We start from the raw sequence: 23,816 nt of genomic DNA, 5'->3' as shown, positions 1-23,816 counted from the left end.
TTTGACGGTCCACTCTGGTTAACAACGGAATATCTAGCCCGTCATGCAATGTCAACAGTTCTACCTTCGTTTCATGCGAGTTGGAGGGCTTGAGAATATGGGGAAAGTGGTGATGCGTGTTGCATTGATGTTGGACAAGTTTGGTGCTCTGACAATGTAAAGCGCAAATAATTGACAGCTGTATGTAAGATATAGGAGATGCGAATACGAGGACACCGATGGCAGATTAGTCTAGCTTCACCGTGGCACCCAGCTTTTCGAATGTCGCCTTTAGCTTCTCGGCATCCTCCTTCGGAATATTCTCCTTCAGTGTCTGAGGGAGCGACTCCACGAACTTCTTGGCCTGGGGTCGGGTCATAGTCAGCATGGTGTAAGAGAAACAATGCCCAAAATGATACGAAAACAGATAGCAAGGGAGAGGGGCGGGGGTAAAAGCAGCATAAGGGGCACTCACCTCAATGAGAGTCAAGTTGGGCACGAGCGCCTTAACCTCCTTAATGACCTTCGGCTTCGCAGCAGCGTCGAAGGCCTCGAGCTTGACGTTGAACATCGTCTTCTCCTTCGGCTTCTCCTCCTTCGGCGCATCCTCCGCTGGCGCGGCCGCGGCGCCTGCTGCGGGTGCAGCAGCAGCCGCGGGCATGGCAATTTCTTGGATGTTCAGCCGCGACTAATGGCAGTACGTGCAAGACGTCAGCGAACACTGCTCTCTCGATAGCATCGACGCCGGGGACGGAGAAAAAGCGCACCTTGAGCACCGTCACGAGGTCCGCCGCTTGCAGGAGGGTCAGGCCCGAGATGTCGTCCACTATTTGGTTAATTTTCGGGTTGGACGACGTGGCGGGCGGTGGGGGCGGAGGCGCGTCTGCCTTTGCGGCCGGCTCGGCCGCGGTGGCCATCCATCGTGCCCTCGGTGCGCTCCTGATAGGCGGTTAGGGTTCCGCCGGAAGTACAAAGCATTGAGGGGTAGCAGGCGTACCGTGTCACTGTTCGTGCTCGAGAGATCGCGCGAAGTGCGTTCGAACACCGAGACTACAGCAGCTCCCATTGAGTAATGACCGCACAACTGAGGGAGTTTGTACTGACGGCCATGGCAAGAACAGAAGAAAAGGGACAAGGCGGCGTCGGAGGTGTGTAGACTCTAGAGATGCGACGCGGTCTGATTCGGAGAAACGCGAAAAGTCGCCGCGCCGGTCACGCCGCCTCTCAGCCACAGGCCCGCACCGAGCTGAATCGAAGTCAAGAGCTGTAGCAGCTCAATCGCAAGACGCTGTTACTACGTTCGCTCGTGCGTGTTTATCATACAATGGAGAGGAGAAGCACGGGTGGGTGGGGATGCTCTGAATATAATGAAGTCGCGAGTCCGCATCTGCAGTATGTGCTAATACTCAATCCTCCGAAAGATATCGGTACTCGAACCGGAAATCACTCTTCTTCCGCTGGCACCACGAGCCTTCCCAGTCGAAATACACGTAGACACCCTGCTCGTATTCGTCCGTGATCGCCTGCGGTTCCGAATGCCGCTGGAACCACGTTAGGTACTTGACGTGGAACCGCCAGGATTGGCGCTTCAGCTCTTTCGCGGCCAGGTACCTGGTGGAGAGCGGACTGTGAGCGACGCCTATCGACGGGTTGGTGGGTGCCTCGTACTGTTGATATGTGCCCGGGTGGTAGTAGAAGACGTAGAAGAGCGTCTCGACGTCCAATTGGCTGATGATGCCCGGTTGCGACAGGATCGGATTCGGTACCTGGGGGTAATACGCAGGTGTCGGCCACGGATTTTTCGGTACGTAGTATCTGGGCCTGGCAAAGTGGGAATAACGGTATTAGCGAACAAGGATCCGCGTATACGCTCATTACGCTGACCTTTCCGTATCTGACGGCTGGGGCGCCGTTTGGTACCCGCTCTCGAGGAATTTGTGCACCTGTTCGGTGTTGCCCATCTTGGCGTTCGCTGCAGCATCGAAGACGAGAGTCAGCCCGGAAGGTCATCAATCCCGTGGGCTGCACTCACACTTCGCCTTGACGCTCTCGTACGACGCCGCGAGGTCGGAGAACGTCGAGAGGTACTGCTGCGTCGCGCTCCCGGGGCGCTCGCTCGGCGCCGTCCGTGGCGCGGGCGTGCCGATGCTCGCCTGCCGAGTCTGCTGCTGCTGCGGTATGTGCATAGGGTCCGCGCTGCTCGACGCGGCCTCCGGGCCCCGCACGCCCGGCGGGTACTGGGGCGCAGACGAGGGCGACGCTTGCTGCAGTTGCGCCGGCAGCGGTGACGGCGCGGAGGAGCCCGCCTGGGGCTGTTGTTGTTGTTGCGCGCCCGGTGTGCCGTTCGAGCGCCGCGTGACGGGGTAGTTCTCTGGAGTGACGGTCTGCTGGGATAATGTCGACACGCGCGAGGCCTGTGGGATGACATGGTCAGCAATTTGCCAGGGGCGTCTCTTGGTGACTGGTGCGGTACCTGCTGATACTCCAGTGGAGGTGGTGTCGGTGCTGTCATACAATGCATAAACTTCGGAATCCTCGATACGGAAAAGTATACACCCTTCACTGACCGCCTTTAGGCCGCTGTGGTGACGATGTTGCTGCCGCGTCCGATAATGCCGGCGAACCTGACATTTCCGATGCCATAGAACCGTCCGCGCCCTTGCCTGATACCGAAGCCGTTGAGAGCATGGGGCTCGTGACCGACGGATGTGTCAAGCTCGGTGAAGACGACGCGTCCGCTATTGTCGTCGGTACGGAAGACGACGATATTGACGGTGCAGTTGGCGTCGGCGGCGTTGGATGTGACGGCGTCACGGTCGAGGTGGACGACGTCGCATTCGACGGTTGCGTTGGGTGCGCGTCCTTCGCCGGTGTCGGTGCTACCGCTGCCGCCGCTGCCGATGCATATCGTAAAGGCATTTGTGCGGCGGGTCGTGGTGGCGGTGGCGTCGGCGTCGGGTTCAGACCATTCTTTAGTATACTCGCCATCGGTACCTGCGAGAAATTTGGATTCGGAGGCGGTTTCGCTGCGGGTCATAGATCAGTATGACGGTAACGGTGTCTACCCTAAAACCTCGCATACACTCTGCGGCTGCTGACGTTCCTGCAGCAGAACAATCAGCGACTGCAATCCAAGGACGCGGGACGACCGACTTCTTAGTTGTAATGTGACCGGAGCTTTCTTCGTCGCTGGGCTGCCTTCCCGTTTCCCGTTTGTTTCTCGATCGTCATCATGTGTCTGCTTCTTTAACGGTGTCCGTGGTGGTAGATCCGCAGCTTTGGCGAGCCAGTCAGTACTTGGCGCGGCCTGCAACGTCGAGAATATACGCACGTTCGCTCGCGTCGTCCGATTCCGAGTCGTCGTCGTCGTCGTGCTCGGCCGCCAAGCCGAACAGCTCCTCCTTCTCGTCGAGGTTGAGGTCGTCGTACATGCCCTCGTACTCCTCGAATTCCTCCTCCTGGGGGGGGACACATGAACCCCCGTCGGCACCAGACAAGACACAAACGCAACCGGCGCAGGACGTACCGCGTTGTTCTCCACAAAGTAGGTCACGTCCTCGTGCAGCGCCTTGACCTGGTCGGGCGCGACCGAGCCGTTGTCGAGCAGGCGCATGATGATCTCCAGCCGGGAGATGTGCCATTTCCGCCGCTCGTTCAGGCGCTCGAGCTCCTCCGCGCGCGCGTTCGAGCTGCTCGCCTTCTTCTTCTTCCCCCCGGCCTGCAGCGCCTCGATCTCCGCCTCCGCCTGCTCCACCTGATTCTGCAGCTGCTCGATCTGGTTCTGCACCCACTCCTCCTGTTCCGACTTTTCCTGCGCTTTCGGGTCGAGCTTGGCGGATTGGATGAGACCTTCTTTCGAGAACGCTTTCGTCTTCATCTCCTTCTCGCACGCTTTGAACTTCTCCATTTGCTGGATAGACGAATGTCAGCAAACGCGCGAGGTATTCAGAGCAGCATAGCAAAGGGAGACGTATGAGAGAGTTTGTGTGCGCGCGAGGCCATGAGCATGACAGCCATCAAGCGCCCGAGCGGAACAAAGCAGCAGAACGGAGTGCAAGAACGGTCGCCAGCCCGGACGCACCGTCTCGATGAGCTTTCGGTTGTCCACGAGCGCCGACTTGTCCTTGATGTCGTTGCTCGCGACCCAGGTCTTGATCTGGTCCCGCAACCGCTGCAGCTTCTTGATCTGCGTCTTCAAGTCCGCCTCGAGCTTCTCCTTCTGCGTCATGTTCGTCGACGCCTGCATCTTGTCGTATATGCTCTCGAAGAGCTCGACGCCCTCCTGAACCTTTTTCAAGGTCCGGTCGATTTCCGCTGTGTTATGCGCAACCAGGCGGAAAAGGCCAAGACCAAAAGCCCAGAGTCGCAGCGCAGCAAAGGGGGGGAAGGGGGTTTCGTTAGCTGAAGGCGCTCGCGCGGATATGTTATGCGGTGCGGGCGCGCGTACTTTGTAGTTTCCGTGCCGCCATGGTCGGCGAGGGAATATGTGGAGGTGTATCGTGCTAGCGTCGGTAGGGCCGCGTCTGTTTGCCAGTGAGACCGGGCTGTAGCCAAGAAGGGGTAAGTAGGCTCCTGCTTAGTCACCCGTGGCGTCTTCATTGCAGCCCCTTTGATCTCCGCTAAGCGCAGACAGACATATCGCGGGCGCTAGCTGCGCGCTAAAAGGGTGCAGAAACATAAACAGTACCATTACTTGCACGTTCTGCATTGATCTATAGATATCGAATCGACGGTGGGTGCAACGTCGTTGCGACGCCCCCGAGCATCCACGCCTGCCATGGTAATGCGTATATACACCGCACGCAATCCTAAGCGGAGATGATCCACAGCGACTCATCAGCTTGACTGACGTCTCCACGGCCAACGCCTGATTCCATCATAGTCGGTGTGCGCGAGCTCAGCAGATGTGTCCAGGTCCGCATCAACTCGCAGGGGAGGATAGACGAGGTGTGATCCAGTGTGATATGAACACCGTCGGTTCCAACTTCCTGGGTATTAAGTTAAAAGACAGGGGCCGTCGTCGATGCACTCAGTCACCGGTGCCCCCTCACACGGCATCGGCTGCGGTAGTCACGAACATGCGATCAGGTGCGGCGCAGGGGGACGCAGGGGGAAGTATTGGGCAGCTTCGATGCTTGACCCACCGACATATGAGACCGAGGTATGGGAGTATAGTTCGCAACGGCCGACCGGGTGCTTGCGATCGAACGGCGGAGGCCGACTCGGCCCAGGTGCGCTGCGGAGCGAGAGAACGCGGGTGCAGGAATCGCCTGGGACGACGAAGGCACGGTTGGTCGGTCGTATGTATAGGAGAAGGACACGGCGCGGGCAGATACTCGGGATAATGGTGTGCTGGGGAGGCAAGGATTGGCGGAATACGGTGATTGTTCGTCGCGAGCCAATTGTCGATCCCGCCACGTGGGGCGCGGCACAGCCCGAGGGTTGTGCGGTCCGTCGTTGTCTTGGTTCTCGCTCTGTATTTCTGCGCTGCCCATCTTCCTCTCCCTTCCTCCTCCCTCTTCACGATCTCTCCGCCATCCCCGCTCCTTTACGACCATGAAGAGTCTACGAAAGTCCATCGCGAGGGACAGCAGCTCTCCCCACATATCCACCCCGATCCCCGCCCTCTCCAAGCCGGCCGCGACCCTCGTGCCCCCGAAGAAAGTCATCCGCGCTCACTCCGCTTATCGCCCTCAGACCGCGACCGAGCTGCCCTTCAACAAGGGCGATTTTTTCTATGTCGTCCGCGAAATCAACGACAATGGCGCGTGGTATGAGGCCCACAACCCGTCTACGGGCGCACGGGGCCTCGTCCCCAGATCACTATTTGACGAGTTCGCCAAGAACACTGCGACGTACGCATTCCTATTCAGCGATTGATATCGAATTTCCCTCCGTGTCTGACGTGCTCCCCTTCGTAGACCCCGTACATTCTCCTCCATATCTACCCAACAATTACCACCCAGCATCCAGCCCGTGCCGAAAGTCAAGCCGAAGGTCTACTATGCCGTCGTCCTGCACGACTTCCACGCCGAACGGACAGACGAGCTCGAGGCGCGCGTCGGCGACGCCATCTCCGTCGTCGCGCAGTCGAACCGGGAATGGTTCGTCGCCAAACCGATCGGCAAGCTCGGCCGCCCCGGCCTGATCCCGGTCTCGTTCGTCGAGATCCGCGACCCGGCGACAAACAAGCCGATCCGCGACATCGACGCGCTGCTCGACAGCGGCGAGCTGCCCAAGGTCGAGGACTGGAAGCGGGACATGCTCAACTACAAGGCGAGCAGCATCGCCCTCGGCGTCCTGGACGACAGCACGAACGCCGCGCCGGTCCCGAACAGCCCGTACATGCCCCCATCGCAGGGCATGCTTTCTCCTCCTATGACATCTACCATGCCAGGCACCGCCGTGACCGTCTCTCCTGCCCCTTCGCCTATGCCGTGGGGCCCCAGTCCAGCGATCAGCCCGGCGCTGGGTCCACGCGCCATCAGTCCCGCGCTGGGTCCAACCGCCATCAGCCCCGCCAAAGTGAGTCCAGCAGCCGTGGACGAAGTACCGCCCTCGGCCGAGCCCGACCAGGCTCAGCCGTCGCCCGGCGCGGCCTCCACCTCCGCCCAGCCGATGCTCCCGGACGGCATCCTCCTCTCCGCCTCCGTCGTCTCCTTCCACTACGAGATGGACGAGTACTGGTTCCGCGTCCACGCCGTCTTCCAGCCGTACGACCCCTCAGGCTCGACCAACCTCCCCCCGGCCAAACAGCTCGTCCTCTTCCGGGCCTACAACGACTTTTACGACTTCCAGGTCGAGCTCATCCAGAACTACCCGCACGAGGCGGGGCGCAACCCGCCGCACCCGCGGATACTGCCCTACATGCCCGGCCCTGCCGAGCACGTCGACGACGCCGTGACCGCGACGCGCCAGTCCGAACTCGACGACTACCTCGCGCGCCTCTGCGCCCTCGGGGCGTCGACGTCGCGCCACGTCCTCGAGGACGTCTACGTCCGCCGGTTCCTGGCGCCCAAGCCGGGCGACGTCGAGACCGACATCGAGCCGCGCGTGGCGGAGATGGACGCCCTGGACGCGTACAACTACCCCGCGCAGGCCGACGACGAGTACGGGGAGGAGATCCGCGACACCCTCGGGAACATGATGATATCCGATTCGTCCCCCCGCGCGGGGCACGCGAGCGACGAAGGGTCCGACTACGGGGACGATCCCGGCAGCGCCGGCGGGTACGCCAACGCCGCCGCCGCCTTGGCTCCCAAAACGACGATGCGCGCCGTCGACATGAACGGCGGCGTCGCGCTCCGGCAGCAGGCGTACGCGCAGAACCACCAGCGGAACGGCTCGCATAGCTCTCTTCCCCGTGCCGGCGGCGGCGGTGGGAGCAGCAGCGGCCACCACTCGCGCACGAACTCGCGCTCCGCGTCGCCCATGCTTTCCGAGAGCGGGAGCTCGCCGCGGATGCAAGACGCGCGGTACAACGGCGGCTCCGGGTCGCACTTCTCCTCGGGGAGCGCGATCTCGCCCCAGTACGGCGCGCCCTCGCGCGCGTCGCACGCCGAGTCGACGCGGTCCGGCTCGAGCTCGCAGACGTTCGGGACGCCGACGAACCTCAACTCGCCGCCGATCTCCGCGACGAACCCGCAGCCGGCGTTCGTGAAGATCAAGATCTTCGACCGGATCACGGACGACCTCATCGCGATCCGGGTGCACCCCAAGGTGACGCGCGAGCAGCTGATGGAGAAGGTGAAGGCCCGCTTGGGCGGGGAGGTCGCCGCGCTGCGGTATCGCGACAGCCGGACGAACGATTTCATCGGGCTCGAGAGCGATCGGGACCTGAGGATGTGGATGGACGGGACGGACAAGCATGTGCTGTATGCGGACTGAGGACTCCGGGCATGTGTGCATGACATGACGGATTTTGGGACGTTTTCTGTGCGCGCTGGGTGGTTTCGATTTCAAGTGGGATTTGTAGTACTGCATGTCTGGGTCATGCATGTTGCCGTATGTGTGTGTAGAACATTGTACTGTTATAATGTTATTTCTGCCTTCTTCGTTTCTTCACCTGCCGTGTCTTGTCCACGAAAGACTCGTGCATGCACAGCCAGCGGCGGCGCTGCGGCTTCCACCGCTCACCCTCACCGAGAAGGCGACTTCTGTGCATATAGGCTGCTGGTTCTCGCAGCGTACGCCGCTATCGCTTGCCTTGCTCTCCTTGACCACTAGCCTCATCATGGTCTCATCTCCATCGGCGGGCTACCGCCCGCTTCCGCAAGGCCCGGACGCAGCTGAGGAGCCGGAGACCGCGCCTCACCATCTTTCGGAGTCCCTCGTAGTGGGAACGGACGCGGAACAACTCGAAGATGTCCCGGTCGTGCTTCCTCCGGAGGAGGCTCTGGACGCCAGGGTGCGATGGGTGTACTTCATGCTCGGCAACGCCGTGCTACTTCCTTGGAATGGTATGCCGCTTTCTTGCGTCTGGTTTACGGACCGTTATTTTACACTCAGTTCAGCGATGATCACCGCGACGCCGTACTTCCTTGCGAGACTGGAAGGCTCTTCCCTGAAGAGCACGTTCAGCTCGTACCTGTCGGCTACCTTCACGATCGCCAATTGCGGCTTCCTAGCGCATGCGACCATAACGTCGAAGCAGGTGCGGCTTATATACTGCGTAACGCCTACGACTCGTACTCACCTTCACCCAGTCTTCCCGTACTGTGCGCGTACGACATAGTACGCTATGGCTGGCTCTGTCTTTGTTCCTCCTTACCGCGTCGACCTTTGTCCACATGCCTCCCGGGCTCTTCTTCGCATTCGTGATCCTGAACGGCATCCTCCAGTCCGCGGCGGGGTCTTACCTCCAAGCGTCCGTGGTCGCCGTCGCCTCCCTCTTCGGTCCGCTTGCCATGCAGGCCGTCATGACGGGCCAAGCCGTCGTCGCCGTTCTCATCAGCGCCGTCCAGCTCCTGAGCGCGTCCGCCTCGATCCACGCCTCCGCCGTGAGCGACGGCTCGGCCGAAGAAAAGTCCGCGTTCGCGTTCTTCGGGCTGTCGACCCTGTTCCTGCTGGCCACGGTCGGCGCGCACGCCTGGCTCGTCCGCCTGCCGGTGTACCAGGCGGTCGCGGTCCCGTTCGAGCAACACTCGAAGCTGCTCGTGGACGCGACACACCGGCGCGAACGCTCCCGCTCGTTCTCGGGCGAACAGCTCGAGCTCGAGTCGACCCGGCTATCCCGCGTCTTCAAGCTCAACCTGACGTACAACGTTGCCGTCGCGTACGTCTTCGTCGTCACTCTGGTAAGGCGATTATCTACAACGCTTTGGAGATACCGCGCTGACTTGACGTGTCCAGGCCGTGTTCCCTCCCATCACAGTATCCATCACGCCCGTCAACAAGGCGATCCATCCCCTGGTCTTCAGCTCGATCCATTTCCTCGTCTTCAACTGCGGCGACTACCTCGGGCGCTACATCTGCGGCTTCCACCGGTTCGTCATCTGGTCCGCCCGACGCCTGCTCGCGCTCTCCGTCCTGCGCACGCTCTTCATCCCGCTGTTCCTGATGTGCAACGTCACCCGGTCCGCTGCGCTGCCGCCGATCCCGCCCGTGATCAACTCGGACTGGCTCTTCATGCTCATCCTTTTCCTCTTCGGGCTCTCGAACGGGTACATCTCTAGCCTGTGCATGATGGCCGCGCCGTCGCTGGAGCACAACCCACGGCTGAAGGGCCGGCAGGACGACGTGGACACGGCGGCGACCATCACCGGCTTTTCGCTCGTCGGCGGGCTGGCGATCGGGAGCATCGCGAGCTTTGCCGTCCGGGCGGCGGTTTGCGGAGGGTGCAATCCTTTCACGGAATGAATGCTCGGGGACTGTGGTAGATCGGCATTTCATGGGTAGTATACATAACGACCCTACAGCGTATCTTTCTTGTTGAAACATGTATTTATAGTCTGCATAATCGCATCGAAGTATCAAGGCTTCGGAAGGGCACTCATCGGCGCGCTCGGAAGTCGAGGGGCAAGCTCCTTCGCCTGGGCTGCTTGCCTCCTCTTGCGATGCTCGTGCTGGCGCATCGCGAACACATCTCGGTGCAACGCGTACTTTGCGTGTGATGGCGTCGGACTCGGAGACGTCGCGGCGCTACCGGGCGGTTTGGGAGATGCGGACGCAGACGACTTCGAGCTATCCCTCTCCTTCGGCTTTTCGTTCTTGTCCTTGTCCGTGTCGTCATCCTTCTTATCGTCGCCCTTGTCCTCCTTCTCCTTCTCCTTGGCCTTCTGCTGTTTGCGTTTCTGGCGCTCCTCCCACTCCTTGGTCACCTGCGCGATCTCCTCCGCGCTCAAGCCCGCCTTCTGCGCTGGCGTTACCGCCCCGTCATCGAGCGGACTCGCGAACCCGGGGTCCTTGAGATGGCCGTCGCACGTGTAGACCCAGTCAACCGTGTTGGCGGTGCTGAGCACGGTCGTGGTCGGTCGATAACACACGTAGCAAGGTTTCGAAGTTCCTGCCGTCTGCGCGAGTCATCGACAATGGGGTTCGTGGGTCAGCCGGGGTGGAGTGTCGCGCTAGAACGGCTCACGCGCTTGTAGTAGCAGTTGGTGAAGCTGGCCATGGGTGAATGTATTATGGATCTGTCCACTTTGACCCTTCGGCCGTGTACTGGTTCAAGGATGAAGCCATCGGCAGTTATCAGATGATCGAGCCTACACCGTACGTGACCTTGGCGGACCTTACTCATGCTACGCACAAGGTCAGCAACTATGTCACACCCGAGCTTCTTCTTCATTCATTCGCCGATACTTAAAACCCTCGCCCATCTCTCCTGAACGCTCGATCTGCGACTGGAACCGATACGCCAACCGCATATCTGAGCCGATGTCTGACACCGCCGGAAAGACGATCAAGTGCAAGGCCGCTGTGTGCTGGGGCGCCGGCGAGCCTCTGAAGCTCGAGGAGGTGGAGGTTGCGCCCCCGAAGGCGCACGAGGTCCGCATTAAGATCTTGTACACGGGTACGTGTCTTATCCGACTTGCGCGGTACCCCCGAGTCGGTGCCGATCCTGGACATCTGCAGGCATTTGCCACACGGACGAGTACACCCGCAGTGGCAAGGACCCGGAGGTGAGCGATCTTCTCGCGATCATCGAGAAACCCTTCTATAATCAAATTGACCGTCGTGATAGGGCCTGTTCCCTTGCATCTTGGGCCACGAGGGAGGCGGGATCGTACGTATTTGCTCTGCTTGTGAACCGGAAAGATGCTATAACCTTCTTCCGAATAGGTCGAGTCTGTCGGAGAAGGCGTTACCAGCGTCTCCGTTGTACGTCTGGACCGATTATCATCGTATATCCACGGCTTAACCAGACCATCAGGGCGACCATGTTATTCCGCTCTACACTGCCGGTTCGTAGACGTCGATCTAGCCCCAGTCAAAAACCGAGTAAATCATATCATGTTCAGAATGTCGCGAGTGCAAATTCTGCAAGAGCGGCAAGACCAACCTATGCAGCTCCGGTCTGTCATGTCATTGACAATGAATGCCTACAATCATGCTGATCGCGACCCGCAGTCCGAGCTACTCAGGGCAAAGGTGTTATGCCTGATGGCACCAGCCGATTCAAGGCGAACGGCCAGGACATTTACCACTTTGTACGTGCCGATCATCTGAATGAAACTGGATTCCAACTCATAGATGATCGCAGATGGGCACATCGACGTTCTCGCAGTACACCGTGGTTGCCGACGTATCGGTGGTCGCTATCAACCCCAAGGCGCCGCTCGATAAAGCGTGCCTTCTCGGCTGCGGCATCACCACCGCATGGGGCGCCGTCGTGAAGCAGCCAGGCGTCGGTAAGCCGCGGCTCCCTCTTATCCGCCAGGACCCACACAAAACAACTAACCGTTTTCTGTTTCGACCGTCACAGCGGGATCGAACGTCGCCGTCTTCGGCTGCGGCTGCATCGGCCTCGGCGTCGTCAACGCCGCCGCGCTCGTCAAGGCCGCGCGGATCATCGCCATCGACACCAACCCGAACAAGGAGGCCTGGGCGAAAAAGTTCGGCGCGACCGAGTTCATCAACCCGACGCAGCTCCCGGCCGGCAAGTCCATCGTCGAGCACCTGATCGAGATCACCGACGGCGGGCTCGATTACACGTTCGATTGCACAGGAAACGTGGGTCCCTTTCGAATTTGTAGGAGTGTGTGGATGCCGACCGCGGATGACAGGTACACGTTATGAGGCAGGCGTTGGAGGCGTGCCATAAGGGGTGGGGTGTGAGCACGATCATCGGCGTCGCTCCTGGTCAGTCCAATTCTCCTTCTCTTGGTGGAAACGTAAGGCTGACGCCCTGACAGCTGGCGCCGAGATCTCCACTCGACCGTAAGCAACCATCCAATTCTGATCGCGCCCTTCCGTTCGATTGATGAACATCGACTCGGCATGATAGATTCCAGCTCGTCACCGGGCGCACCTGGCGAGGCAGCGCGTTCGGCGGCGTCAAGGGTCGCACGGAGCTGCCCCAACTGGTCGACGGTAAGCTTCCATCGTATTTCTCATCCTCAACATCTTGGGGCTGCAAGTTGATATCGCCCATGTTTTTTCTGTCCAGACTACATGAAGGGCAAGATGAAGGTCGACGAGTACGTCACCCACACGCGCACGCTCGCGGAGATCACCGAAGGCTTCCACGACATGCATGTGCGTCCGAGTTTTCTCCCGCCTCTTTGCGAGATAGCCTTGACAAGTGCTGTAGTCTGGCGACTGCATCCGTTGCGTGGTGGACATGTCGAAGGTTTAAGCGTATACTGTAAGACAGACGACGATGTATTCCGACTCAACCCGCAATGTATAAAATGTATGCAAGCCGATTTGACTAATGACGGCCTCTACATTCAAAAGCATACCAGAGGTGACATTCATAATTCACCGAGGAAAGCTGCCAATCCTCCGCCACCGGCGCCCTGCTGTCCCTTGTCTTTCCGATCCTTCTCCTGTCGTTCCCTGTTTCGCGCCAACATTTCCTGCAGCCCAGCTTTCTTCTTAGATCTTGCCTGCGAAGATGCAGGATTGCTCGAGGTTGCTGTAGGCCCGGGCCGCTTTGAGTTGGAAGCAGGCATGCGCGGCAGTTTCGTGGGTGGCCGTTGAGGCGTGGAGGATTTTGTCGCGAGTGAGATGGAAGGCACCGGTGCAGGGGGTTGGGTCGTCTTCTGCGCGGCTTTGTCCTTGATGGAGGAAGCCGGCGACGCCGAGGATGGGCGTACCGCGCCCTGCTTCGACTCCGGCACGGTAAGTGCGTCATGACCAGCATTGTTTTTGTTTCGCTTTTGGGCAGGGAGCACCGTGTCATCCGTAGCGTGGAGTGACGCAGGTGCATGCCGCGCTTTCTTGACCCGTGGATAACTCGGTGCGCAGGGTTTGCATGCATATCTCTGCTCGAAGTCGCAGCTATCGCAATGCATAAGGATTGACCGTTGGACTGTCCCAGTGGCGTCCTTGCTCTTGCTCTTGCTCCTGGACCTGACCGATCTGACCGTGGCCGATCCGTCCCATAGATAAAAACCACATTTTCTGCAGCGCGACTGCGCATCGGACGCAGTATCAGGGTTCGAGTCGTAGCTATATTTCATGGCAAAATACGCGGACAGTCCTGGAGCGACACCAGCCAAGGCGTAAGGCAGGACCTGACGCCGATATCGCTCCGTAGCAGGATCCGTCGGCGTCGCGGACGAGGAAGGTTCCGCCATAGTGGCTGTGCCGTGCGGCGACGCGTGACACGTGCCTTTTGTGTGACCTAAGGTCACGAGAAACCCATTGTTCTGCTATTGTCCCGCGTTGTTGTTCCTCCGTCGCGCGCTCATTGTTGGACACAAAGCCCTCCGTAATAAAGAGCCACAGCATGTTGTCTTTCACGGGCCACCGCACCTTATACCGCACACATCAGCACCATGCTAGCCACACGACGACGACAAAACTCATACTCCCAACCGCCATCCGCCTTTGCACAAAGACCTTCTTCTCCCGCCACCCCCACGTCTGCGACAGCTCACGCGCGCAAGTCCTCGCTCACCATGGCGAAGTCCAATCCGCTACAGAACATGAAAGCGATGATTGGGCGTAGCGCCATCGGGGATCGCCAGTCCGCGTCCAAACTCCCCAAAGTCTTAGACATCTCTGAACCCCAATCCACCAACTACAACGCTCTTGATATCATCGTTCCTCGTCAAGGAAAGCTCGGGACAGGTGCGCATAGCAGCTCTAGACGCCTCATAATGTAGTACTGACACATGAATGCGCATAGGCGCAACTGTCGTCCGGACTCCAGAAGATGCCCTTCACGAGTTTATCAGCGAGGATGGCCGTCTCGTGCAGCCTTCTTCCAAGGCGCTCCCGTCTCCGCCTTTGGCGTCTTCTCCGACGGCCATTCCGACTTCGCGGAGCTCGCCGAGCCTGCCGCTGCGAGAAATCCAAGAGGCAAAGCCTGCTCCAATCGGTCCTCTTCCACCCGTCCCCGGCCCCTCGACAGCGACTCGCCTTCGGCCCTCAATGAAGCCACGCGGTAGCTCTCCTCCGTCATCGGGCGAGTTCTGTCCCCCGGTCCCCGCACTCCCTGCACACGTCACGACATCCCCTCCCCAACCTCCCTTCGACGCCATCCTCCTGTCCGACGCTCCCCCGGGCAACGCCGACCCTAAGAAGACGATCGTCGTCCTCGAGACTAGCACCGCGACGTACAAGACGACTCTGGCCACTCTCACGTCATCGGAGTCACACTTGTCGACCTACCTGACCTCCCTGCGGGAGGACGGCGAGGACGAGGTGGTGGTTGGGTCCCACGCGGATGACACTGCTTCTGTTTACTCGACGCAGAGCGAGACCAACACGGATCTGTTCAATTCCCTTTTCCAGCGACATCTGGCCACTACGGGCGTGATCACGAACCGGAAACCTCGAGTCTCCCCGGTACACATATTTTTGGATCGTCCTAGCGCACCGTACGTATCCGCGATAAACTGCACCATTCCCTAACTGATCCCATTCTCGCAGATACGCGCATATACTCAACTATCTCCGGACCCCCTCCACTCCCGATGCGCCGCCGATGCTGCCTCGCGCCGTGCAGCTCTTCCTCTCCTCTTCCTATCCGTCCCGGGACCGCCTCGAGTCCCTGCTCGAGCTGCGCGACGAGGCCAAGTACCTCGGCCTGGACGCACTGTACACGCTTTGCGTAGAGGAGCTCGGCCACCGCACGTCGCAGGGCCCCCGGCCCACGCACGCCCGCGGTATGAGCTCCAGCTCGACGCACACCTTCGCCTCCGGCTCCTCCAACACCCACGTCAACCCCGAGCTCTCGACGCCGTCCATCCATAGCGTCCTCGACGCGCAGAAGTCGAGGGCGCGACAAGGCCAGGACGTGCCTAGTTCACCCCCGGTTCCGCCGGCGACCCTGGCTGGTCGCCGCTCACGAAGCGATGTCACCTCCATGACCCGCGTGCGCCCTGCACCGGGATGGATATGAGCGACGTCGTCATCTGTCCATGATTTCCATCTTCCTCATTTTTCTCCGTCTGCATGCAGCACACGACACGACACCACGCTCCTTCTGCCATCTCTCCATGCTTTGACATTTGTTATCGACGTCATAGACAATCATCCACACTCATTGTATTGTTCCTTTGCATTGTCCTACCGTATCTAAATGTATCATAACTTTCCGCGTTGGTGGGATGTACACAACGCAACTGTTTCGATAGCATACGCATTCGAATCCTCCGATGCGTTGTTAGTATGAGACAGGACAGCACGGTTACACTTTCGACAATCATCATACAACACCTTCAGATGTTGAGAAAACGAGATCGATAAACAATTCATTTCTCAAGGCCATGCAAGCCACCAAACGGCGGCTGCAAAAAGCACTTCAGAAAAGAAAGGATGGGATCCCCCGACGTCACAAGGCGGTACTGCAATACCAAGGACATCGCGCCAACGAGATGCAAGCAGAGCTCGAAGGACAAGGGCGGCAAAAATTAGATAACCAATAATGGAGGCGATGCCTCCATAATAGTGGTTAAACTATTAAGAACAGATACTACACTTGATCTAAGCCAAAAGGCCAGAGTGGTAAGGAATCACGATGCGAAGGAGGGGCTTATATATGAGGGGCAGTATCACGTGAAACCGTCGCTGTTTGCACCTGCTTGGCAGCGGGTGCGACCGCATTCGGCTTGTCCACCTTTCCCAACGCTTCGACAGCGCCTGCTGAATCCATCTCAAGCGCCAGAGCTATCATCTGCGTCTATGCTGGCAGCAGATTGCCACCAGCAAGGTGTTTGCGGCACAGTTGCCCGCCTCCTCTGCGGGCCGAGGTTCTCATGTCATCATCAAAATAGTGCCAAACACAAGGTGGTCCGTGCGCCCGTCTAGAGTATATAAACCTCTGCCTGGCATTTGAACAACTCATACTTACCTTGAAGGCGTGCTCCCCTTCATGTCCTGGGAGTGCGGGCTGTTGGGCCTTCCCAGAGCACGGCGACCTTGTCCATACAGGAAGGAATAGCGGCTTGTATGTGCTTCGGCGCATGCACTTTCTCAATATTTCCCTGTCCTGCTTCGGCCCTCGGGCTGGGCAGGCCATTTTTTTTTCGCCTGTCCATAGCTCTAACCCTAACCCTATGTACGATCAAAGGCATTAGATACACGCAGTAGTTGATTAGTTTACAATGTGATGCAATCTACTGGTGAACTCATAGCCATACACTTATACGATCAAGTGGGACAGTTATGCGATCAAATGGGACAGTTTGCAGTCGATAATCTTGCAGTCGACTTCAATCGACCGTTATACGAATTTGGCTGATTTGAACGTAGAGCCGCTCAGCCGAAGCGGCGAATAAACGCTTATTCAGGACGTCAGACAATCGTTCGTTTCGTGTCAACATAACAGACATGACCCCTACTTCATCTACTGATGGGTGCGGCGTTATACGTAGTAGCGAAAGGGAGGATAGTTCGGGATAGGACATAATGTGTACATCCGGCCGGCATGAGAGAAGAGAGGAGATCAGGAGGACGGGCATGGGCAACAACGTCAAATATCGTACACCAAACAAAACATGAACGAGCAACGGATTACTTCTGCTCTGCGTACGGGTTGACACTGTACACCTTGATGACCGGCGGACTCTTGGTGAGGTCGGCCGTGATGATAACCGGCACCGTCATGAGCTCGCGGATCTCCTGGATCTTGTGTCCAGACGGCGTGGTCTTCAGCCCCTCGAACTCGGGCCTGGCCTTTACCTTGGAGAGCATGCGCTGGTGCGACGGTTCTTCTTCCTCGACGGGGCCGTCGGGCCTGCCCAGTACAATCTCGTCGTCCTCGTTGTCGTCCTCGTCGAACAGGGCCTTCTCGTCGTAGACGGAGTGCGTGGAGACCTCCATCTTCTGTGCGTGCAACTCGGCGGTCTGCTTGACCTTCTTGAGATGCTCGTCGTCGCTGTTCTCAGCGAGCCAGGTGATGACGTCCTTGTTAGACCAGTAGATCTGCAACGTGTGATTGTGCTCCTCGTAGACGTGATTCTGGATAAGAACGTTAGCACTAGATCGTAACAATTGTACTGTTGTGCACGTACTTCGATCGGCATCTGGTCAATGTGGACCCTCTTCTCGATACCGAACTCGGGCACCAACACGTCGAAGGCAGCGTCCAACACGCCGACCACCTTTGCTTGGCGCACGACGGGGCCGTATCGTTGAGTGAGGTCGGACACGAGAACGCAGAGGTAAAGGTGAGCCGATTGCTCCTGCGCTAGCTTGGCAGAGTCGCGTTTGCTACAGAACGGGTAAGCACGGCATTCGACCTCCCAAGGACGGAGCACAGCTTACATGTTGCACTGCTGGGCAATCTTAGCGACAGCATCGCGATCCATAGCGAACTTGGGGTCGTCTGAGAACGAACACGATCAGCCATGTGTGCTGCGGCGGAATCTCAAACACTCACTGCCACTTTGCAGAATCGATTCAAGCTGGCGATGGACGAGGATATCCGCGTAACGGCGGATGGGTGAGGTGAAGTGCGTGTACAGCGGAACGTTGAGTGCGTAGTGTCCGTATTTGGCGATGTCGAGCATGCCCGTACAGAAATACTTCGCACGTTGGGTGCACTTGAAGAAGCGCATCTCGAGCGTCCTACGCGCGACGGGATCCTTGATGGCGTCGAATGACCGCATGATAGATCCAGCCGTGGATATGTCTATCTCAACACCACCTTCCTTGGCGCGCTCTTGGAACGCTTTCTGTAACACGCACTCGTTAGAAACCTGTATGAAATATAGAAAATATTGAACGTACGAGGCGTCTTTCCAAAGGCGAGTCATGACGACGGAGCAAGGCTTGTTCCGGCAGATGAACGGCGACATGTTGGGCGACCGCAATGTTGGTCATAAGCATGTACTGAGACGTCCGTCTTTCAGCACGATTCTGAAGCGCGAACGAACGTGAAATGGAGACGAACCTCTTCCACAAGGCTGTGCGCATCGTAGCGTTCATAGGGAGCGCAGTCGATAGGCAGGCCATTCTTATCGAGAGTGAACTTCAAACGGATAGATTGCAGGCTCATAGAGCCATTCTGGGTGCGCCGCTCCTTCAGCAATTTAGCGAGGTCTTGCAAAATCTTCAGGTCGTGCTCGAGATCGGAGGCACCGTGTTCCGGAGTAACCGGAACGCCGCCAAGTGGTTTCCCATCGAGAACATTCTGAACATCGGCGTACGCAAGCTTCGCCGCGGATCTATCAAGAGATGTGAGTATTTCAACTTCAGGTTTTGAGAATTGCGACTTACTTGATGGCCGTCTTGCCGAACCATTTGTCCACAACTCTGCCGTCTTTGGTGACGGTGAACAGGACAGAGAAGGCCAGACGTTCTTGCCCAGGTTTGAGACTGCACATCTCCTCTGAAAGGGCCGGAGGCAGCATCGGCACAGCACGCTGCACGAGGTAGACGCTGGTAGCCCTCTTACGTGCATCGCGGTCGAGGGCGGTATTAGGCTTGACGAAGTAGGAGACATCGGCGATGTGTACGCCGACCTGGAACGTCCCATCGTCGTTTGCCTTGAGCGAAAGGGCATCATCGAGGTCTTTGGCAGTATCCGGGTCGATGGTGAACACGCGCTGGTCACGTAGATCCCGACGGTTCTTCAGCTCGTGCTCGGGGATGGTCCACGGCGTCGGCGGGAGGCACTTGAGTACGTTTTCAGTGAATTCCTCGGTCGGGAAGTTGCAATCCTTCAGTAGGGCGCTCGTTTCCACCTCGATGTCGCCAATAGGCCCGAGCTCCTCAACGAGCGTACCGAATGGATGCAGCGAACTGATAGGGTGACGCTTTATGCAAGCGACAAACAGCTTGTCGGCGTAGGCTTCCGAGTTCTGGACGAAATCGGCAGGAGCCTGCTCAGTAGGGATGGCAATCAAGGGCACGCGCTTGTCCGTCGGCTTAAACCATACGATCTTCGGGCGCTCGATGGGACGACGGGGCTCATCGCCACGATCACCCTCGCGCTCGCGCCTCTCGGCCTCCTGTTTCTCCTTGGTCGCCGCAGAGGACGGGCGCAGCAGACCAAGAGTACCAGAGAAGAGCTGGCCTGGCATCCGTTCCACAACCGCGACAACGTGGCCAGCAAATTGCGGCTTAACTTCGTCAGTGACCTCTTCATCCTCGAAGAGCATCAGGCCCTGGCCTTCCACCTCGACGTCATCCTTCTTCTTATCGTCCTTCCGTCCGGCTGCGGACTTCGGCTCGTATGCTGCGTTTTCTTCCTTCTTCCTCTTCTTCTCTTCCTTCTCCTTTTTCGTGGCCCAGACCTCGTCGACGTCGAGCAGCTCGACTGCGACGATGTCGCCTTCCAGTGCGCGGTTACGGTCCTTCGAACCGCAGATGTAGATATCGGCATCAAGCACCTCCGTCGCGACGTATGCGTCCGAACGGTTGCGTTTATTGACGCGCAGAATACCGACAACGAGCTTGCCCGCAGCGAGAAGAGGGGGAAGAGACGCCTGCGGGAGGTACGGGGCGAAGAGCGACTTGCGCTGAGGCTGGTTCGACTGCTGTTGGAGCTGAGCCTGGAACTGCTGCTGTTGCTGCTGCAAAAGGTTGTAGCCGCCCAGGCCCATCATGTTGGCCGCCATCATGTTGGGGAGCATGTTCGGGAAGCTGAAGGACGGCATTTTGTGATGATGGCCACCAGCAGCAGCGCGGAACTGCTGAAGACTCTGAAGTTGTGCTTGCGCTTGCGCAAGATCCGCAGCAAAATTGTTGTTCGTCTGTACTCCGCCAACACCGCCATCTAGTGGTATGCACGATCGATAACGCGACACGAATGAATGAGGATCAAACTCACTAATGCGCCAGCTGGAGTCAGCACGGGACGCCTGACGGGAATGTCCGCCGGCGAAGTTAGGTGCAGAGAAACCATCGTCAAACCCGTCCTGGGGTGCGAAGGGGTTGTTGTAACTGATAGAGGCTCCAGGGCCGGTAGTCTTGTTCACCACGTTAACACTGTGGCGCCTTCCATGACCGCGAGGGACACCTTGGGCATCATTAGGCATGGGCATGCCGAGAGGCCCGAGCGCGCCTAGTTGACTGAGCATATTCTGGGCGTTACCCAAACCACCGAAGTTTCCGGTGGCCATGCTCATCGGCACGTTGCTTTGCACGCGGCGATGAGCGCCACCGCGCGGAGGAGCGAGACCGGCCAGAACCTGGTGGGACGCTAGCTGTTGTTGGTACAGAGCGTGCTGCTGCTGCTGAAGTGCCTCGATCTGGTTCTGAATCGCGATCTTGACAAGGTACTTTGAGTTACGGGGCACATAGCCAAGAGAGAAGGTGGACATACCTGCTCCGCCATGAGGCCACCGATCTCCGGTTTGTTTTCGTTGCGCCTTCCCTCGTGGCCCGCATCGTGTTCGAAGTTGTGTTGAGGCTGCGGGAACTGGAAGCCAGCATCTTCCTCGCTGATAGCAGGGCCGAGAGGCATCCCGCTGCTGGGCTGCCTCCTGGCACCGAAGGAGAATCCAGGTGCGAGCTGTGGACGGCCCGACGGACCCACGACCTCAGCCTGCTCCTGCTGAGCAGCCAGAGCAGCAAAGCGAGGGGCAACGAAGCTCTGAGATTGAGCCCTGGGCTGATGGCCGGGCTGGCGGTACTGCGCCTCCTGGATCTCGCCCTCCTCGAAGGAAGCCTCGCCGAAGCCGTCCTCTGCATCCTCCATCATGGCACCAAGATGCGGCGAGTAGGAGTTGAAATTGCTAGAGAGAGAAGGGCCCATGGACGCCGCTTTCCTGTGCCTGGGCGGCTGTTCCGCCGCCGCCGCCAAGCCGGGGTACCTGCCAGCGCCGGGCTGGAAGGGCGGTGCGTTCACCGGGAGGTTGGACGTAATGGCGGGTTGGGGCGGCGCCGCGTTGGCGATAGATCCAAACGAGCTGCTTTGAGAGATAGGCGCGGGCTGGGGCGGTGAAGCGGTCTTCAAGTCGTTGATGACACGTTGCAGCGACGAAAGAGCGACGCTGCCCTCGACTGCCTGCGCTGGAGCTGGAGCAGCAATGCCAGGAGGGGGCGATTGTTCGTTCCCTTTGGCGCCGTTAGCGACCTGAGACCCGGGTTTCTCCTGACGACTCGGCTTGCGGTTTGCCCCACCACGGCCACGGCCTCCGCCTCCACCGCGGCCGCGTGAAGCGTTTCTATTGTGATTATCCTTCTTCGGAGCCTCAGATCCAGACTCGCCGGCGGGCGCGGGAGTCTTCCTGTTGCTTGCACTGGACGATGGGCGCGAAGTCGGCCCGCCGCCGCCTCCACCTCCGCCCGATTTGTTGTTGTTCCTGCGAGGACCTCTGTTCCCGCCGCCCCCACCACCGCCCGACTGGGGCTTCTTCTCGTCCTTCTTCGGCGCCGTGTTGACTTGATCAGACATGTCTTTCGTGAATACGAACGGATGCGTGGACCCGCCGGGTGTGCGTTGTAAGCAATGTTTCGAGGTTTAGAGTATTTTCCTTGTTTTTATGATTTTATATCTAAGGGTTCCAGCGTCGGGGCTGTCCGGGCTGAGTTTGGTGGTATAGCGACGTCAGGATGAGCAACTCACATGGAAGTTGGAGAAAACGTGTGAGACTTGGATGGCTTGCCCTGTAGGGCGAGTGGGAGGATGGAGTGGGTGCCTAGGCGTAGGCGCGGACTGTTCGCTATGGTTGGAGTGACTGTAAGAGTTAAGCGACGACGGGACAGGCCTGCGCACCGCCGAGTAATGGCCCCAGTAGTGCACGTGACGCCTTAGCCGATCGCGCGTCTCGTCAAGGTGTAATCAGTCTGCGTTTTGCCTTACGTGTTTGCTTCCATCGAAGTCGAGGATGCTCAGAACGTGCCCCGTTTGCGTGTCATCGCATGGCGTGTTGCGCGAGTAATAACATAGCGTGCATATGCATAAGCATGGCAGGGATATGCGCAGTGTACAATCCGAAACCGAAAATATCTACTCGTCGTCGTCCTCCTCATCCTCTTCGATGGCCTCGCCGCCATTCGCCTGGAAGGCTTCGATCTTGGCCTGGACGCGAGCCTTGCGCTCCGCGTAGGTAGAGCGGGGAGTCCTGTATTTCTTGCTCTCCGCCGCCCAGTCCTTCGTCTTTTCGGTGGGCTTGAAGGTGGGATCCTCCCTAATCGCGGCGTAGGCGTTGGTGTAGATCTCCTCAATATCCTCGGATCCGACGCCATCGGCGAGGTAGGTCGAGAACTGCTTCTTGAAGCTACATGACAAGCATGAACACGCTGAAGACACTACGCGTGAGCTGGAATGACGTACCGTTCGTCATCTTCCTCCTCCAAGCTCTCCATGTACTCCGCAACGTGGCCGCCGTAGATATACTTCTTGAGCACCTCTGCGTCGAGTTCCTTGGATTCCACGTCGTATCCGGGCAGGCGCTTTTCGTTGTGGGGGATGTAGATACCACCGTCGCTGGCACCCTTGAGCGCACCGAACACTCGGGAACCGGTCGAAGTACGCTTTAGACCAACATCAAGGTAGGCCTTGAAGGGACGGGGTGCGTCCTCATCATCGAGGGCCTCAGTCATGGTGAGTGTGCCATCGGGCTCTTCAACACCAGCGTATTTGTCCGCAAGGCCGAGCTTGGTGAGCGCACGGCGGGCAGCAAGGAGACCAGTAGCGTAGGCTGGTTGCGATGCAGTCAGTCGCCTGAAAACCCAATCCAGACGATTGAGGTTGCATACCGGCAGTCCAGTTAGTCAGACCGTGGTTGATGCCGTAGCGAGGGAGCTCCCGAGAGTGCGCCTGGGTGAGGACGAAGTCACCCTGGAGGCGCGCATAGACGACCTGGACGATGATGTCCTTGTTGGTGAAGCGAACGACAAGGCGGTACTTCGGGGCATTGCTAGGGGTACGTTAGGGATTGATTCAACGCCGGGGGTAGACAGCACATACTACTTGTTCTTCGCCTGGGTGATCAACCGCTTGCGGGCGTAGTCTGGACAAAGGTCATTAGCATGCTGAATATTGCGTGCAATCGAACTGGTGCTCACAGTCGGTCTTGCCCTCCCGCCTCCTGCGGTACTTGACTTGGTACCGAGAGAAGTAGGCGTCGGATTTTTGCTTCTTGACGAAGGGCATCTAAGCGGATCGCAGTCAGCACCGGTCGGGGTACATCCATACTGGGCCGAGTCGATCCATTGTATTCCATCCAGATTTTGTAACCAAAGTTCGTGTACGAGCAACATCACTGCCTGCAGGGCCTCCGAAGTGCAAATAACGGGCCTTGAGCTCACCTTGGAGGACCGGGCGGGAG

The 23,816-nt window shown here is 58.6% G+C and overlaps 10 protein-coding genes across 10 annotated transcripts; 4 read left to right on the top strand and 6 right to left on the bottom strand.

Moving 5' to 3' along the window:
* Positions 1-94: 94 nt before the first annotated feature.
* Positions 95-1,140, bottom strand: PUNSTDRAFT_142413 (ClpS-like protein). The gene is made up of 5 exons (XM_007381828.1): positions 1,084-1,140; positions 977-1,029; positions 747-918; positions 455-667; positions 95-343 (listed from the first exon to the last, which is right to left on the bottom strand). Exons 1-5 carry the CDS (start codon positions 1,087-1,089, stop codon positions 227-229), a joined length of 561 nt encoding a protein of 186 aa, XP_007381890.1. The 5' UTR covers positions 1,090-1,140; the 3' UTR covers positions 95-226.
* A 147-nt stretch (positions 1,141-1,287) lies between these two features.
* On the bottom strand, positions 1,288-4,487 carry PUNSTDRAFT_84375 (uncharacterized protein). Its single transcript, XM_007381827.1, has 12 exons — positions 4,427-4,487; positions 4,061-4,293; positions 3,506-3,889; positions 3,311-3,437; positions 3,133-3,255; positions 3,062-3,082; positions 2,547-3,005; positions 2,453-2,484; positions 2,012-2,393; positions 1,864-1,951; positions 1,648-1,800; positions 1,288-1,590 (listed from the first exon to the last, which is right to left on the bottom strand). Exons 1-12 carry the CDS (start codon positions 4,446-4,448, stop codon positions 1,386-1,388), a joined length of 2,229 nt encoding a protein of 742 aa, XP_007381889.1. The 5' UTR covers positions 4,449-4,487; the 3' UTR covers positions 1,288-1,385.
* Positions 4,488-5,535: 1,048 nt separating this feature from the next.
* Positions 5,536-8,027, top strand: PUNSTDRAFT_142411 (uncharacterized protein; the record flags this gene model as incomplete). The annotated part of the gene is made up of 2 exons (XM_007381826.1): positions 5,536-5,834; positions 5,901-8,027. 2 exons carry the CDS (start codon positions 5,536-5,538, stop codon positions 7,864-7,866), a joined length of 2,265 nt encoding a protein of 754 aa, XP_007381888.1. The 3' UTR covers positions 7,867-8,027.
* Positions 8,028-8,212: 185 nt separating this feature from the next.
* On the top strand, positions 8,213-9,837 carry PUNSTDRAFT_65468 (uncharacterized protein; the record flags this gene model as incomplete). The annotated part of the gene is made up of 4 exons (XM_007381825.1): positions 8,213-8,438; positions 8,493-8,632; positions 8,685-9,275; positions 9,331-9,837. 4 exons carry the CDS (start codon positions 8,213-8,215, stop codon positions 9,835-9,837), a joined length of 1,464 nt encoding a protein of 487 aa, XP_007381887.1.
* A 113-nt stretch (positions 9,838-9,950) lies between these two features.
* On the bottom strand, positions 9,951-10,591 carry PUNSTDRAFT_63784 (DUF1742-domain-containing protein; the record flags this gene model as incomplete). Its single annotated transcript, XM_007381824.1, has 2 exons — positions 9,951-10,490; positions 10,559-10,591. 2 exons carry the CDS (start codon positions 10,589-10,591, stop codon positions 9,951-9,953), a joined length of 573 nt encoding a protein of 190 aa, XP_007381886.1.
* Positions 10,592-10,752: 161 nt separating this feature from the next.
* On the top strand, positions 10,753-12,872 carry PUNSTDRAFT_51019 (class III ADH enzyme). Its single transcript, XM_007381823.1, has 14 exons — positions 10,753-10,990; positions 11,053-11,099; positions 11,162-11,203; positions 11,260-11,298; positions 11,351-11,381; positions 11,439-11,492; positions 11,548-11,627; positions 11,681-11,828; positions 11,903-12,150; positions 12,204-12,279; positions 12,333-12,357; positions 12,425-12,510; positions 12,587-12,675; positions 12,731-12,872. Exons 1-14 carry the CDS (start codon positions 10,855-10,857, stop codon positions 12,773-12,775), a joined length of 1,146 nt encoding a protein of 381 aa, XP_007381885.1. The 5' UTR covers positions 10,753-10,854; the 3' UTR covers positions 12,776-12,872.
* A 21-nt stretch (positions 12,873-12,893) lies between these two features.
* PUNSTDRAFT_132467 (uncharacterized protein) lies at positions 12,894-13,721 on the bottom strand (the record flags this gene model as incomplete). The annotated part of the gene is made up of 1 exon (XM_007381822.1): positions 12,894-13,721. The coding sequence occupies one exon, from the start codon at positions 13,719-13,721 to the stop codon at positions 12,894-12,896; it is 828 nt and encodes a 275-aa protein (XP_007381884.1).
* A 324-nt stretch (positions 13,722-14,045) lies between these two features.
* On the top strand, positions 14,046-15,493 carry PUNSTDRAFT_43308 (uncharacterized protein; the record flags this gene model as incomplete). The annotated part of the gene is made up of 3 exons (XM_007381821.1): positions 14,046-14,217; positions 14,276-14,969; positions 15,022-15,493. 3 exons carry the CDS (start codon positions 14,046-14,048, stop codon positions 15,491-15,493), a joined length of 1,338 nt encoding a protein of 445 aa, XP_007381883.1.
* A 1,613-nt stretch (positions 15,494-17,106) lies between these two features.
* Positions 17,107-21,004, bottom strand: PUNSTDRAFT_64706 (RNB-domain-containing protein; the record flags this gene model as incomplete). Its single annotated transcript, XM_007381820.1, has 9 exons — positions 17,107-17,553; positions 17,607-17,805; positions 17,860-17,920; positions 17,975-18,269; positions 18,325-18,426; positions 18,488-18,761; positions 18,814-20,314; positions 20,369-20,774; positions 20,864-21,004. The coding sequence occupies 9 exons, from the start codon at positions 21,002-21,004 to the stop codon at positions 17,107-17,109; spliced, it is 3,426 nt and encodes a 1,141-aa protein (XP_007381882.1).
* Positions 21,005-22,388: 1,384 nt separating this feature from the next.
* PUNSTDRAFT_99829 (60S ribosomal protein L5) lies at positions 22,389-23,797 on the bottom strand. Its single transcript, XM_007381819.1, has 5 exons — positions 23,554-23,797; positions 23,456-23,498; positions 23,245-23,405; positions 22,820-23,186; positions 22,389-22,763 (listed from the first exon to the last, which is right to left on the bottom strand). The coding sequence occupies exons 1-5, from the start codon at positions 23,639-23,641 to the stop codon at positions 22,493-22,495; spliced, it is 930 nt and encodes a 309-aa protein (XP_007381881.1). The 5' UTR covers positions 23,642-23,797; the 3' UTR covers positions 22,389-22,492.
* Positions 23,798-23,816: the final 19 nt, after the last annotated feature.

The sequence above is a fragment of the Punctularia strigosozonata genome (assembly GCF_000264995.1).
Source record: "Punctularia strigosozonata HHB-11173 SS5 unplaced genomic scaffold PUNSTscaffold_4, whole genome shotgun sequence".
NCBI lineage: Eukaryota > Fungi > Basidiomycota > Agaricomycetes > Corticiales > Punctulariaceae > Punctularia > Punctularia strigosozonata.
The sequence above is the reverse complement of the archived record's forward strand: the minus strand, read 5'-3'. Positions and strand labels throughout refer to the sequence as shown.

Coding starts and splice junctions, on each gene's coding strand:
- PUNSTDRAFT_142413 (XM_007381828.1), bottom strand. Junction 919..976: donor CGAGCACGAACAGTGACACG/GTACGCCTGCTA, acceptor ACCGCCTATCAG/GAGCGCACCGAGGGCACGAT. Junction 668..746: donor ACCTCGTGACGGTGCTCAAG/GTGCGCTTTTTC, acceptor TACTGCCATTAG/TCGCGGCTGAACATCCAAGA.
- PUNSTDRAFT_84375 (XM_007381827.1), bottom strand. CDS start 4,448: ATGGCGGCACGGAAACTACAAA. Junction 2,485..2,546: donor ACCACAGCGGCCTAAAGGCG/GTCAGTGAAGGG, acceptor ATTGTATGACAG/CACCGACACCACCTCCACTG. Junction 1,591..1,647: donor CACCCGGGCACATATCAACA/GTACGAGGCACC, acceptor GCTCTCCACCAG/GTACCTGGCCGCGAAAGAGC.
- PUNSTDRAFT_51019 (XM_007381823.1), top strand. CDS start 10,855: ATGTCTGACACCGCCGGAAAGACGATCAAGTGCAAGGCCGCTGTGTGC. Junction 10,991..11,052: donor CATTAAGATCTTGTACACGG/GTACGTGTCTTA, acceptor GGACATCTGCAG/GCATTTGCCACACGGACGAG. Junction 11,382..11,438: donor TATTCCGCTCTACACTGCCG/GTTCGTAGACGT, acceptor TATCATGTTCAG/AATGTCGCGAGTGCAAATTC.
- PUNSTDRAFT_99829 (XM_007381819.1), bottom strand. CDS start 23,641: ATGCCCTTCGTCAAGAAGCAAAAATCCGACGCCTACTTCTCTCGGTAC. Junction 23,499..23,553: donor GCGGGAGGGCAAGACCGACT/GTGAGCACCAGT, acceptor ACCTTTGTCCAG/ACTACGCCCGCAAGCGGTTG. Junction 23,187..23,244: donor TCTGACTAACTGGACTGCCG/GTATGCAACCTC, acceptor CATCGCAACCAG/CCTACGCTACTGGTCTCCTT.